The sequence below is a fragment of the Amblyomma maculatum genome, chromosome 10 (genome assembly GCF_055883805.1).
Source record: "Amblyomma maculatum isolate TAMU_Amacu chromosome 10, ASM5588380v1, whole genome shotgun sequence".
NCBI lineage: Eukaryota > Metazoa > Arthropoda > Arachnida > Ixodida > Ixodidae > Amblyomma > Amblyomma maculatum.
The window spans coordinates 52,954,510-52,968,603 of NC_139353.1; the positions used below are offsets into that span (position 1 = coordinate 52,954,510).

The 14,094-nt window shown below is 45.8% G+C and overlaps 1 protein-coding gene across 1 annotated transcript in view; it reads right to left on the reverse strand.

Annotated features, from left to right (window-relative positions):
• The window catches only part of LOC146176416 (uncharacterized), a 37,739-nt gene that overhangs the window by 5,389 nt on the left and 18,256 nt on the right, over nucleotides 1-14,094 (reverse strand). The window contains exons 10-19 of the mRNA XM_084582747.1: nucleotides 13,351-13,486; nucleotides 13,095-13,182; nucleotides 9,803-9,864; nucleotides 8,981-9,190; nucleotides 8,506-8,578; nucleotides 7,966-8,039; nucleotides 7,817-7,876; nucleotides 6,426-6,546; nucleotides 5,696-5,840; nucleotides 4,603-4,752 (exon numbers count right to left, since the gene is read on the reverse strand). Coding sequence (XP_084438873.1) covers nucleotides 4,603-4,752; nucleotides 5,696-5,840; nucleotides 6,426-6,546; nucleotides 7,817-7,876; nucleotides 7,966-8,039; nucleotides 8,506-8,578; nucleotides 8,981-9,190; nucleotides 9,803-9,864; nucleotides 13,095-13,182; nucleotides 13,351-13,486 — 1,119 coding nt within the window. The remainder of the gene's footprint in view (nucleotides 1-4,602; nucleotides 4,753-5,695; nucleotides 5,841-6,425; nucleotides 6,547-7,816; nucleotides 7,877-7,965; nucleotides 8,040-8,505; nucleotides 8,579-8,980; nucleotides 9,191-9,802; nucleotides 9,865-13,094; nucleotides 13,183-13,350; nucleotides 13,487-14,094) is intronic.

Consider the following 14,094-nt stretch of genomic DNA (forward strand, 5'->3'; position numbering starts at 1 on the left):
CCGCCGTGTCTTAAGCAATTCTGGACAACGGTGACCGAAGTAGCAGTCCACGCCGCGGCAAGCATCTCCAGCACCATAAAAAGATCAATTTCCAACGGTCGCTCCATTTCGATGTTTAACAACATCCGCTGGATGAGTCTCCCACGGTACGCAGATTTGACACTCTTAATAACCCCTTGGGCAAGAGGTTGGATAATGGACATGCAGTTCGGAGGAAAAAAGTATCAAGCGGATGCTAGTCAGGACGTCTTCAATGTGGTGGGCACTGCAGTTATCCAAAAAAAGGCAGACGGACGTGCCCTGCTTTTGCATATCCGCATCAAAGGCTTCCAGCCAGTTTGAGAATATTGTGTGCGTCATCCAAGCTTTCTGGTTAGCAGTGTACTTGACCGGAAGCCTTCGATTACCTTTAAAGCACCATGGCATCTTGCTCCGGCCGATCACGAGGAGGGGATGCTTGTCGGATCTGTCCATATTTGAGCAAAAAAGTATTGTCACCCTCTTTTTGCTCAGCTTGCCTCTATGGCATTTTTGTCCCTTCAGGTCAAGCGTTTTTGATGGCAACATTTCGTAAAAAAAAAAGCCAGTTTCATCCGCATTATAAATTTCGGAGGGCTTGCATTCGTCCATTATGCTTTCATAACTTTCCTGCATCCAGGACGATGCTGCTTCAGCGTCGACGCTTGCAGACTCCCCCGACAACACCTTGGCGACGTGCAATGCCACGCTTTAAATCGGTTTAGTCATTCGGTACTCGCCTTAAAGTTGTTGTGCCCCAGAATGCACGCGAAGTCAATTGCCTTCTGCTGCAGAAGGCTTTCAGACAAAGGCATCTTGTTCGCTCTCTTGTCAAGGAACCACTGATATACAGCTTTGTCGATGTCTTCGTAGACCGGTGTCTGCACAGTGTTGTTCTGCGCGCGTGCACAGTTCTTAAGTCCTGCCATGATGCTGTTTTTGGCTTTCAGAATCGTACAAAGTGAACTGCACGGGATACTGAGAATTCCTCCGCAATGTTGGACTTCTTTCTGCCTTTTTCAGCTTTGGCGATAATTGCAGACTTTTCTTGCAGCGTCGAAAACTTCCGTTTTTTTGTCAGGAGGCAGCATGTTTCCAACAGGCCAAAAAAAAATATTGGACACACAAGTCATGGGCAAAGTTGGCGTGTATGAGGCGGACGGCGAGATAACATGGTCGGCGTGGCAGCGAAAAGAAAAAGAAGGGTTCGTTGCTCTGGCGGCGGTGTCGTCAAAAAGTCACGTGCGTACATAGTTGCTAACAGACAGGCTAGCAAAAACCAGCTTTCGCTGCAAAAAAAAAAAAAAAAAAGTCTTGTTGCTATCATCACCATTACCGAACGAGAGAAAGTAAACAGCAATGCTTGGTGGTGCTTGTTGCTTGTTGTCGGACGACTGTGCTGCTGCAGTTTTGCCACATCTCTGTTCCCAACTGGCTGACGTGCCGAAAAAATGTTGCAGATCACTACCTCAAACCGCACCCATCGAGCATCATTAACCCGCTAACGATGACTTCGCACGCCGATTTTGAACCCTTCCGCGTCACTCACGGGCACGCTATACTATCTAATGTGTAGCCGGATAACTGAAGTTTCGATTTTAATGCTGTTTAAATTTTTTCCACGAAGCGACTATTTTTGAGCACACTCCGAGCACGCGGCAACGTCTCAGTGGCATGCGTGAAGCGTCGCAAATCTGACGACTACGCACCATCTATGATCGATTTTATCGATGACCCAAGCAGAAGTGACTTTAAAGATGCTTCCAATTATCGTCAGAATTCCGTTTCGACCCCGCTGACGACGAAAACCAGCTCAAAACACTGGCGGCCACACTCCGGCCCGCTAACGATGACTTTGCACGCATATTCTGAACCTTTCCGCATCGTTCACGGAGATGCTACGCCATCTAGCCTGTAGTCGGGTAACTGAAGCTTAGGTTTTATTGCTGTTTATAAGGGTCATCCCAAAATTAAGGTCCCCAGTTCTTTTATAAACCGAAAGAAATGTTCATTTTAAGCAATTTACAAGTAAGTTAACAAGCAGACCATTCTTCTGCTTTTCCACATAATCGCCATTGCGGTCTATGCATTTTTGCAGATGCTGGGGCAGTTTTTTTATGCCCATGTCATACCAGCTCCCCACCACGCTTCCCAAAACACAGTTGCCATGACTTTGCCGGCAGACTGCGTTCACTTGAATTTCGCGGCAATGCCCAGGTTTCATCACCCGTAACAATGAAAATCAAAAAAGTGTCCTTTTCATCTCCATAACGCCCAAGAAATTCGCGGGAGCAGCCAACGCGTTGCCTTTGCAGGTCGTCTGTGAGCATTAGCGGAACTGATGTTACGCACACCTTCCTATATTTCAACTTTGCTTTCAAAATCCTAAGTATAGTGCTTCTGGAAATGCCAGGAACAAATATTCAGATTTCGCTGAGTGTGATCCTCCGATCTTGCCACACCATTTCTTCAGACTTTCGCAACTGTCTCATCAGGAATTGACAGTCTCCCGCTTCCTCATCGTGAATTTCAGTGCGACCAGCTGCGAACTCCCTACACCACTCGCAGACGTTTTTAACATCCATGCACGACTTTCAATGCATTTCCGTCAACTGGTGATGAATTTCGATTGGTTGAACGCCTTTTGCATTCAAAAATCGAATAACTGCGCGAACTTCGCACCTGGCGGTAGCGACAAACGGGAGCTTCATTTTAAATGGCTGCCTTGCCAAGACTGACCGTCCCTTTCACGCTGAGTCACGGCTTGTTTGGAAGACTGGGAACAATGAACACGGCAGTATGGCGAGCAGCCACACAAATAATTTCCCTGCGGTCACAGCCCTTTGTAGACCTTACTTTTAGGATTACCCTCATATGCTTTTTCCTGTGAGGTGGTTATTTTTGAACGCACTCTGAGCGCGCAGCGTCGGAGTCGCATACGAGAATGGCGGCATCCACATCGACGTGCGCTTCGAAACATCACAAATCTGAAGATTCTGTACTGCCTATGACCGATTTTATCGATGACCCAAGCAGCAGTGACTCTGAAGATGCTGCCTTATCGTCAGAATTCGGTTCCAACCCCAAGGACGATGGAAAAGGACGATGAAAACCAGCCTGGAACATCAGCAGCAACACTTTGTTGGCCTGTTTTGCATGCGTCTGGGACCGCTCTGGACGTTTTGTTTGTGTTGTTGGCGTCATTCATCTCATTCCCAGGGTGTCAACATCATTTGGGTATGATATCTTGCCTCCCGCAAAACAGGGAGTGGCGTTCTTCCCAAGAAGGAAATCGGGCATCCGTTTCGGCATACCGCTTTGCAGCGGCCCTCGTTGATTGCTCATTAATATTATGCATCAAGTGGAAATTATATTGTGTGTTACAACCAAAAACTTTATATTGAAAGTTGTATGCTTAAAAAGCGAATCTATTTAGCTTTCTTTTTGTGCATTTTATAAAATTTTAGACATGATAGTTTTTACAGAAAAAAATATATACTGAAACCTATAGAAAACGGTCATTTTGCCCACAGTAGGGAAGAGTTAATGTGGGACTGCTTTTTAAAACCTGTTCGCTCTTGAGAGAGGGAAAATGCATTGAACTCTACGGAAGTTCGCCGAGGCCGCAAGAATTTTTCTTTGCCACGAGAATTTAGTTCTTGAGAGCTTTCGTCATTGAGGGGTTCGACTGTACTATTGATGGTGAGTGCTAACAATGGTCAATATTTGTTTCACTCGTCCTCGTGTCTGACGAGATGAACTGGTGCCTCGACACTAGTTTAATGACTGTTCAAAGCAGGCAGTCTTGGCATTGCCGTCACACAAAAATGGGGCGCACATGCAGAAGAATACACGAGCGAAAGCTGAGGCAGAGCCAGACTGGTTCTAAACGGTGTGATCAGCAGCGAACACCAGGACACAACAAGGTCCCGCCAGGAGTGTACAGCACGGTACATTGTTAAAGGGAACGCGTTGCTGCCGTGCTTTACAAAGCACTCCCAAGACAGCCAGTAGCAAACGACCACACAAGGTGCATGCACAGTCATCATCATCATCATCAGCCTGATTATACCCACTGCAGGGCGAAGGCCTCTCCCATATTTCTCCACTTAACCCGGTTCTGTGCTAGCTGCATCCACTTGACCCCTGCGAACTCCTTAATCTCATCCGCCCACCTAACTTTCTGCCGCCCCCTGCTACGCTTTCCTTCCCTTGGAATCCAGTTTGTTACCCTCAGCGACCATCGATTATCCTCTCTTCGCACTACATGTCCTGCCCATGTCCATTTCTTCTTCTTAATTTCTACTAGAATGTCGGTAACTTGAGTTATTTCTCTGACCCACTCTGCACGCTTTCTATCTCTTAATGCACAGTAAGCACGGCCAACTGCTCTTCCCAAGCATGCACTCGGTGCCATCCATTCTTGCCAGTGGCCGGCAGCAGTGCTTTTCAAAGTGTTTAGGCCACGCGATCTTATGTTCCCTTTAACAGCGCACTGTACTGCACACAGTAGCAGTGGGTGCAGACTGCTAACAACGTGCTGTGCTGGGAATTAGTTAGAAGGACATATGCGCAATTACTCACTCGAGCTTGATCTTGCGCTGCACCTCTTTCTTCCAGATGTTCTTGAAGTCGTTGCAGAAGGGCACCCACGGTGCAAAGAACTCCTTGGGCCACTCGGACTCGTTCTTGGACTTTGGCTGCAGACTGAAGTACTCCTTGGTCTCCAGGAATCTGGGCACCCAATCACAGAAGATGCATTTACCGACGGGAAAATCGGATTGAAAAAGGGCGTATCTTCCCCCCCCCCCCCCCCCCCCCGTCACTTTAGTCAAAACTGCGATGCCAATGATAAAAAGAACTTTGCAATTTCCGGTTTAACTGAAGGACAGTGTAGCCTGGCCTCGGAGGTCAATAAAAATAAAGCAGACGTCACTGCAGTCTGCTGCAACCAGTAATGATTACATCTGCACCTCATTTTTGGTCCTCTCTGCAGGTCGTAGAAATGCCATTTCCAGCAACAACTCTGCTTATGGTCATTAGAGGGTAGTGCTGTATTGATATAAACAACTTAAACTTGCCCATGGTTCCCCTTTAATGAGCTTTAAATAGAAAGTTATGTATTTGGTAAAGAAGGGTCATGCCTAATAGTATTTAATACTGCCTCCTATAGAAGAATGCTTGGTAGAGTGCTATATATGTGTGCATTTTTTGGTTCACCACCTTTGCAAGGCAGCCCATACAAGTAACTGTTTGCATGCATTAACCATCACTAAACCATGAGCAAACAATTAGTCATCAGTAAAGCAAAGCAAAGCCCAATCGTGCATACGTTCACACAGCATATTTTACCATCCTTGCCTTCACAATATGCTCTGGCTTCCAGAATGCATGCAAGACCTGTTTTTTCTTCAAACCATCATTACGGTGTCGACATCATCGGAGCAAAACTGCCTTCCCAAAAACACATGTTGCATCCAGAGACGCCTACATCATTTCAAAGCATTGCCTAACATTGTAGAATAAACAGCAATTTTTTCCATTAACAATTTGCCACTTTTCTTTTCAAACTTATGAATGAGACCATTAAAACATCAACAAAGCCAAAGGCACAGATGTTCGAGAAACAAAAAAAGAGTGCTAATTCAATCAGCAGAAATCAGTGTCGTCTGCTCACTTTAGCCGGCATTCCTCGAGGTTCTCCTCCTGCTCCTTGTGCTCGTTATAGGCCTTCTTGAGGAAAATGTTCATCTGCTCCTTGAAGGGTTCCTGGTGTTCGGCATCAGAGTTTGCCAGCACTTTTTGTACCTTCGTCTCGCAACCTGCGCAAGCATTTCACAGACGGTCACAGGAAATACTGCAAGGATAAGAGTTTGTATGCTAAACGATATGCTACATTATAAATCATGCTGATACAAACTCTTTTCCGCACTTTTTTAAACCCTGCACAATTTTCCCGGCAATGAAAACGCAAGACAGAAGCGGTTACAAGAAGCTCCCGTAGATGGCGCCAGCTGCCCCGACAACGCATCGAGCCCCCAGCGATCAGAGCAGCCAGCCCAAAAGTACTGCACCAAACAGTACTGCTAGTGCTAGCACCACATACTACTCACTACACCTTGGCAGAGGCTTTGCTGAACCGGCAACAAAATGGTGCAAAACCTGAGGCACAGTCCTTTTGTTCTAACTGCATTCATGCACTGCTGCTATTTTCCTATCAAGAACGGACAGTTTTTGCGCTTTCAATTCAAACCTAAACTGCTGTAGGTTTAAAAGCATCTCTAATAAAAGCAACTTTGCCATGCACACACATTAATTATTTACTTAATTAACTAATTAATTTTGTGTTTTTTGATCACACAGCTGCACTGAAAGGAAATCAAGCAAATTATGCAGTAGGCACTTACCTTCGACCTGGGAGTGAAGCTTCTTAAGATCTGCCCTAATGTCATCGAAACTGACTAACCCAGCCCGCTCCATGTCGCTCGGCTCAGGCAGAGGAAATTTCAACTTCTCCTGGGTGATGTCCTGCAGGAATGAAAAATAACAGTAGTGCTCTAATTGTTTACAGTGCAATTGTTTATACATCACTGCTGCTGGAAGTACATGCTTATAAAGCAGTATGTATGCCAAAATTTAGTGTGAAAGCATTACTCTGTGTGAAGCCAGAAGAGTCCAGTCTCTGTGTGAAGCCTGTGGCAGGCTCGGAAAAATGACTAAGTACAATAAAGGTAGTAAATGAAGTGTGCTCATAGAATGCCAAGGGCAGGCCGTGGGTTCAATTCTCAAATAACTGACTACCTCAATACGTGACCTTAACCTCTGACCTCGGTCCAGTTGTTCGCACCACTTCTCTGCAGAAGAGATATGTCGAGCAAAACAGCGGGAGCTACGACGAGTGAGCTAGATGACAGCAACAGTTAACTGGTTAGCCTGACTCGTGCTTTCACACGTCTTTCTCGGTTTACCCATATTAAACCTTTATAATTTATTTTCGTACATACTAAACAACAATTAAGCAGCTGCTTGCATTACTGGTTTGTCACAATGCTGTCCTAAGCCTAACTTAGGAGCACAATTTAGAGCCAAACTGTTTGTTCAGCTGAAATGACAAAAATGAGGCACTAAGCTTGACTTTCCAGTGGCTGGTGTGGTTGAGAGCATAGCAAGCCTCATGCGCAGTCAGCCATGAAAGTTTATGAAACGCAGGTGCGCAGGGAAATGAAATCCTACCACAGCCATGCAAGGATATCATTTATCTGCCCCATATCCCCCATATGCCCCATATCCGGGAACTTTTAGGTACAATAAATAAATAAACCTGAAAGAAAGGAAACATGCGGGCCTCATCCAGAAGTGCCAATACCGGGCGGTCAGGTTGAGAAGGCAGAGCTGCAATAATTTGTTCCCCAGCGCAAGCATCTCATGAAATTTTGCTCTTGACTGCACAAATGCTTTCCTTTGGTGTGCAGGCAAATATTTGCTGCATGACAAGTACAGTCTACTAAACATATGTCGAGCAGATGCAGGAGTCCCGTCTGTAAACCTAGGCCACATGCAAACAAGTGCGACCTGAAGAATACTTACCACTTTCTGTAAAAGCCCGAGATACATCAGTTAAGTTTCGCATCAAAAAACCACAACGATCGAGCTGCTATTCTGAAGAATACTTACCGCTCTCTGTAAAAGCCCGAGGTACATCAGTTAAGTTTCACGTCAAAAAACCACAACGATCGAGCTGCTGTTCTGACAGCTAGCTATTATCAGTGCATGCAAAGGAGAGCTGAGCACAGCTTACCTCTTGGAACTTGCTTATATAGACTCTGACAATGTAGTGAAGAAGAGTTAAAGAGTTGTCCTGAAACAAAAAGTACAGTCGGGTGAGGTAAGGTCTTCTCACACAGGGGGACGCACTGAATTTGAGCGTGTGGCTAACAAATAACTGACCTTGCTCTTGACGTCCTTCAGCTTGGCCAAGATCTCGAGGCCAAAGCCATCAGCCTGTCCACGACTCCTATTCCCTGCAGCGTAAACGATTCGCCATCAACTACTTCGTGCATGTAATGTGTGTCCCCCATTTTTCAGAATCACTCAGGTCCGCCCTTCACCTCGCATGACGAGGACACGGGATCACGTACCCAAGTATACAACAAATAGAATAAGATGCGCAGAAAGCATAGAAATGACAAGAAAAAAACCCACACTGGTTTCCACTCATGTGGCCAGCCCCATAAGGGTGTCCCCAAACTTGAAATATCATGCTTGACATCCTAAATACAAGTGCAACTTCATTGGCTCAAACTATGTACGACCTTCAGTACCAGACAGACAGGCAAGTGTTAGGGGATGACCTATGCTCAAGATTCAGCTGTGCAACCATAAATTTCTTAGCCCAATCTGATGGGATTTGGCATGCGAACACGTCGCCTGCCCCAAAAACCAGAGAGCAAAAAACCAAATTTCGCAAGCAGCATGAAGCATTCTTACCTCCGTTCATGTAGTTGCCAAGAGCCAATATAAGACCCAGAATGTTGTGGACCTCCTTGTTGTGCAGCAGCGTCTGCAAAACCAAGAAGAAAAGTGGAGAGCATTACTGCGGTTAGGTGCCACGGCCAATGAAGCGGCTGTCCGGTCCACACGTTGTGCCACCCTGTAAAGTGTGCAAAAAGGATAGTGGTTGCGTTTTCCTCTGACGCAAAAAAAATGGTGGTAGCAAAGATTCAAGCTGAGGCCATCTTTTAACAACGTGGTGCATAATCAGACCGCTTGGTTGAGGCACAAAGGTTATCGCACGTGTTGCTGCCATGCTGTCGCATCACGGACTTAAGGCAGCTTCTCTCAAATTTCTTTTTCAGAGGGACCGCCCGGAACGAAAACCCACTTCAAGGACCCGGTTCCTCCTCACCTCGATGACGATCACCTGGAACATAAGACCCGGTTCAAGGACCCGGTTCCTCCTCACCTCGCATGTCATTTTGAGGTTGTTGAGCTTGTGTTCCACACTACTGATGGATTCCGTGTACGTCGACTGGAACATAATGCAACCCACACGGTCGGCATACTCGGGGATGCGAGACAGATCGAGCAGAAAGCGCTCTGGCTTGTCCAAGGGAATGTCGGGCTTCAGGGCCAGATGGTCTTGGATCAAATTGAGCTCCTCACTCGTGGGGCGCTGCGTGAAAGCGATGAAAAGCAGGGGATGAATATAATGTGCACGAATGTGACATGACTGAACAGAAACGTAAACATGGGTGAATTTATGAGAAATAAGCAAATACGAAACGCAAACGTGAAGGGCGAAGGGAATGAATGGCAAATATGAATGTCACAAGCACATGGAAGGCACGAGTGAACAAGAAGTGTGAAGGCATAAACAAGCGTGACTGTGCGAAGCATAACGCAAACACAAGCCGAAAATAGGCGAACATGAACATTAACATGAATGAACACAAACATGCAAGAGCTCCCAACAACAAAAGCAAAATGTGGGTCCCAGCATGAACAGGATGACAAACTGAAGGAAAAAAAAAAAACAAGCTGTAGAATGGGCAAGTAACATCTCACAAGTTCAAAATGAAAGATAGCAGCCAGTGTGTACATGAAAAAGGAATGGGTCAGACGACTATGCATAATTACATAAACTGCTGTCTTCTACAACCCAGAAGATCACCTGTTTGTAGGAACATAGTCACCGCAAACACAAGAGATGAGCGCGTGTCTACTGCACTTGTCTACGCACAGCTTTGGCATACAAAATGTCAGGAAATGGTGAGAAAAAGCTTACAATTTCGTACAGAACTTGTAGAGTTTCCAGGCTTACAACCGATGTGTCAAAGTTGTAGATAGCTGCAAGAAACAGAGAAGCAGGAACAACTGTTTAATTAACAGAGGCCAGTGAACGAGAACAGCTCATTTACATCATGAGGCTTTACCTCATAGCCACCCATTCAAAAGATGACAGAAATCAAATTGCTTTACCTGGCACTGCTAAAACAATAGCAATTAAACTAATCAGATTTAATAGAAAAGAAAACCTGAAAAGCATTCTAAATGATTCAGGCAGAATGTTACATCATCATCTTTATTTTTTCCTTTTTCCATTGAAAAGCTGGAAAAAGAACAATTCCTGACCCGAGAGATGCTTCCATCTAAACAAAATAACACTGGAATTCTGATTGCTGGAGATATTTTTTGTGTTCAAAATAAACAGAAGAACTGATGTCTTGTAACATGATTCTAAGCAAACATATCATAAACAAGACAGCAAAACTCAGTGCAATCAACAGGACTGTTTTACAGCTGCTGCAACTTTGGGGGTATACTGTGTCCCTTCTATCATATAGGAAAACATTTACGGACTACAAATGTACCTTGGAGAATTTTTCTTTTTCTTTTTCGAAAGTACATAAGCTATAATACAAGGTTCAGAAATTTCGGAATCACTTGGACTGCCGAAATACTGTATTTTTGCCACGCCAAGCAAAATTTTGGAAAAAGAAAGTTTGCATTCCTACTAATGTGCAGGGTAACCGGGTTCAATCCAGACTATCGGCGGCTGCGCTCTGATGGAGGCGAAACGGAGACACGCCCATGTGCTGTGTGATCTCAGCACACGTTAAAGATCCACAGGAGGTCGAAATTAACGCTACAGTTCCATTCTCTCTTTCCACTTTAGATCCTACCTTCCTCCCTTCCCATATAGCGCGGTTCAGGTGTCAGCAGAACAAGTGTGATAGAAACTGCGCCTTTCCTTTCCTTTGAACAAATTTATATGCATACGAATCTAAGCACTTTTTTTTTGTGAGGAAGACCGCGTAGACGAGCCTGCCAGCGCACTTGCTCACTCAGTTGTCAAGCCGGAACCGTCGGAGTCTCAAAGCAATGTGGCGTTTGCGGCATGATCTTTGGCTTCTTGTGTTGCTGCTTTTTGACACTACGACAGACGGCGGCGCAGAAAGCCAAAAGCTGGACAAATGCGACCCTGATAACCATATCTGTGTGCCGTCATATGCACTTGGAATTAGCAGCATTCGGCCATTTGGCAAAGCTCGACAGGATCCGCAGGCATCGTGGGTCTGTGTTGCTTTGTTTGGTGTCAGCTGTTTGACAGCCATAAAGGAAGTCTGAAAGGGCTTGAAGAGGGCTGCCAAAGCTTGAAGTTAAAGTGAACTGTAATCGCGTTTGCTGAAAATGTTTGTCCTTTTTTTGCCAAATAAGATGTTCTTGCTGCACACCTCTCGTCAGGTATAATAGCTGAAAGAGCTCCTTACCAATAAAATGCAGTCGAACCTGGATAATTGGAATTTTCGTTGTATCGAACTCACGAAATATCCCCTTGAAAATCTCATGTAAAAGTGCAGGAAAGCTGCGTCTTATATCAAACTCAATTTCACTAGTAGTTCAATATATCGAACTCCGCACCATGCACTGGAAGGCATGCCTTCCCAAAAGATAATCGCATCACCCTCGAATGAGTTAAATGAGAGGGAACAGTTCGGCGACGGCCGGTCTAGAGCAGCGCCAGACCCTTTCCCCAAAGGCGCACGCATCTGTGGGGATCGTTTGCAAGTTATGTGCGTGACGGAAGGAGAGGGAACCGGTTTGGCAACGGCCGGTACGAAGCAGATACAGCCAATGCAGCTGTGCTATTTAGGAGAGGGGGAAAACGCAATAGAGCAAAGCACAAGGGTGTGCCCATTCTTCTGCCGAGCTTTCCCTCTCCTTCCTCTCTCTTCCTCGGTCTTCGTTCACAGCAACACACACTACACATGCACCAACAAGCCAGCTCAGCCCGTGGCAGACAGAACGTCGGGCGTTTCCTCCAGTGCATGGCAGATGGCTGCGATGCGTGTCTCATGCCGCCGTGCTGAACATGCGTAAGCTACGGCGGTTGTGGACATTAAGAAGCGGCAGATGTGGGTTGTTTTCGTTCTTTTTTTCTTTCTTTTTTTCTGCGAGATCCGTCCATTCTTGTTGTCTCGCTGAATGTGCGGCGTAGTGTAAGCAATGATGACTGCGGAAGTTATGAAGTGGCAGATTTTTTTTTTCTTTTCTTTTTGCGAGAGTCGTCTATCATTGCACCTACGAATCAAATAAAGCACGCGGTCAACTGCGATCATGACACTGGCTTTCAGCATTGTTCGCTTCAAACGGCATTCACAGCTATCACGCTCTCCAATGATTTTGTGGCAGTGGACTACGACCACCCCAAGTGCGGCGTGATAAATCAAACCAGGCTTGTACTATCAAGCCATCACGAGCAGTCTGCCAAGTTCTCTCCCCACCACCGCAAAAGCTAACGTTATCACTGTGCAGCATCTTGGTGCGCTGCCAATAAATGAGCTGCGGTTGCCGCGCCAGAAACGGAGGGACGCGCCACCGACTGGCTGTTTCACATGCAAGCGAAAAGGCTTGTGATTTTTGCTGCAGTGACGCAAAAACCTGTTTTGAGCTGTCGCAGCGGCTAGAGCGACGCAGTTCCAACAAGTTGGAAATCTTTTGCTCTGTCGCTGCCGCTTGCCGCCGAGTTCACTCAATCGTTTGCATGTTAACCTGCCTGAACACTTTTTTTTTCAAATTCACGGGGGTAAAAATGGAGGGAGAGTTCATCGCACTTTTTGTCAAGGCTGTGAGCGGTGCCTCGCGGTGGTCGCACAAAGTAGGCGCGCGGCAGGAAGAGCTTGAAGTGCGCCTGGACCCGCAGCTCACCCATTGGAGCATCTTAGCACCCTCTCCTAAAATCCGCACACTTCGCCTGCAAGGGGCGCTGGTAGCCTTGATTTTGCTTGAACAGCTGTTTCAGAGCTGATGCCCAGGTATGGAAAATAGAGGCCATATGAGAGTGGGTTGATTAGACGACAAATATGGTATCATTTTTCACAATCGCAAGCGGCGTCTCAAGCCCATTTCTGTATATTGAACTATTTCGCAATCCCCCTCGAGTTCGATATATCTGGGTTCGACTGTATAATGTACTACTGCTGCAGTCATTGATCCAATTTGTAACAGTTTACGGACAAAAGCACTATGAAAAAATTTTAATGCGCCATCTGTCGGCATAAAAAGACCCAACTCACCATTTTCGACGTCTGAGATTTCAAGACGAAGGCTCGATATGAGAATGCCTACATTTTGTGACCGCTTCTGGTCAAGGAGCTTCGCCACCTGTGAGAGGCACAGAATGCTTCGCTCAGCAAGCCAGCTCGCAGGCTATGTTTTCAAATGTAGCGACAAAAGTAGACGTTTCAATAAGAAGATGCGCACCAGCGATAGGGTCTTCAGATTTCAAAAGAAAAAGAACATTTACAGTGACTGCAGCAAATAACGGTGTACCTCTTTCCCTTTCTTCTGGTTGGTTTTCGTTTTGGCAGCTGGCTTCTTCTCCTGGATCTGTCTTGAGAACAGGTTAGCAAACTCATCCCAGTCTGTAGGAGGAGTCTCCTCCAGACACTCCCACAATGTTTTGTGGCTGGGAAAAGTGGAAGCAAAAAATGGTCACACTCGACAGAACCATAAACCCTTATCTATGCATTAGTCAGGACAGAAGTTCAATGTTCACTTACAACACTGTAGAGCACCAAATATTTTGTTAAGGACTTATAGTCGACGAAGTGAAATCGAAGTTTGGTTGGTCTGTGCTTTATTTCTATAGGAACTCTGTCTGTACAACAACAAAAAAAAAAGTTCAAAGCCTGACACTTGATCTATTACAACGAATCAATTTTTTTCCCCATTCAAAGGGCAAAAAATGCGTAAAGAAGCAGCAAAAAACATCAAAAGACTCGATTTTTTAATCCTTTGAATCACCTATCGCAAAATTGTGTTTACATCGGCAGCACGTTTGCATATGCGCCATCTAGGGGCAGGAAAAATAACTAGCACCAGCGGCTGACAGGTGTGCGATCGGTCTCATGCCAGCATGTTACTGGTCTTATGCTGGCATGAGGCCGGCATGCGACTAGCATGAGGCCGGCATGTGACTGGCATGATGCCGGCCTGTCACCAGTCTTATGCCAGCAAGAGTGCAGTTTTTTTTTTTTTTCATTGAAGCCTATGGGTCCGTGTAACATTTCTCAC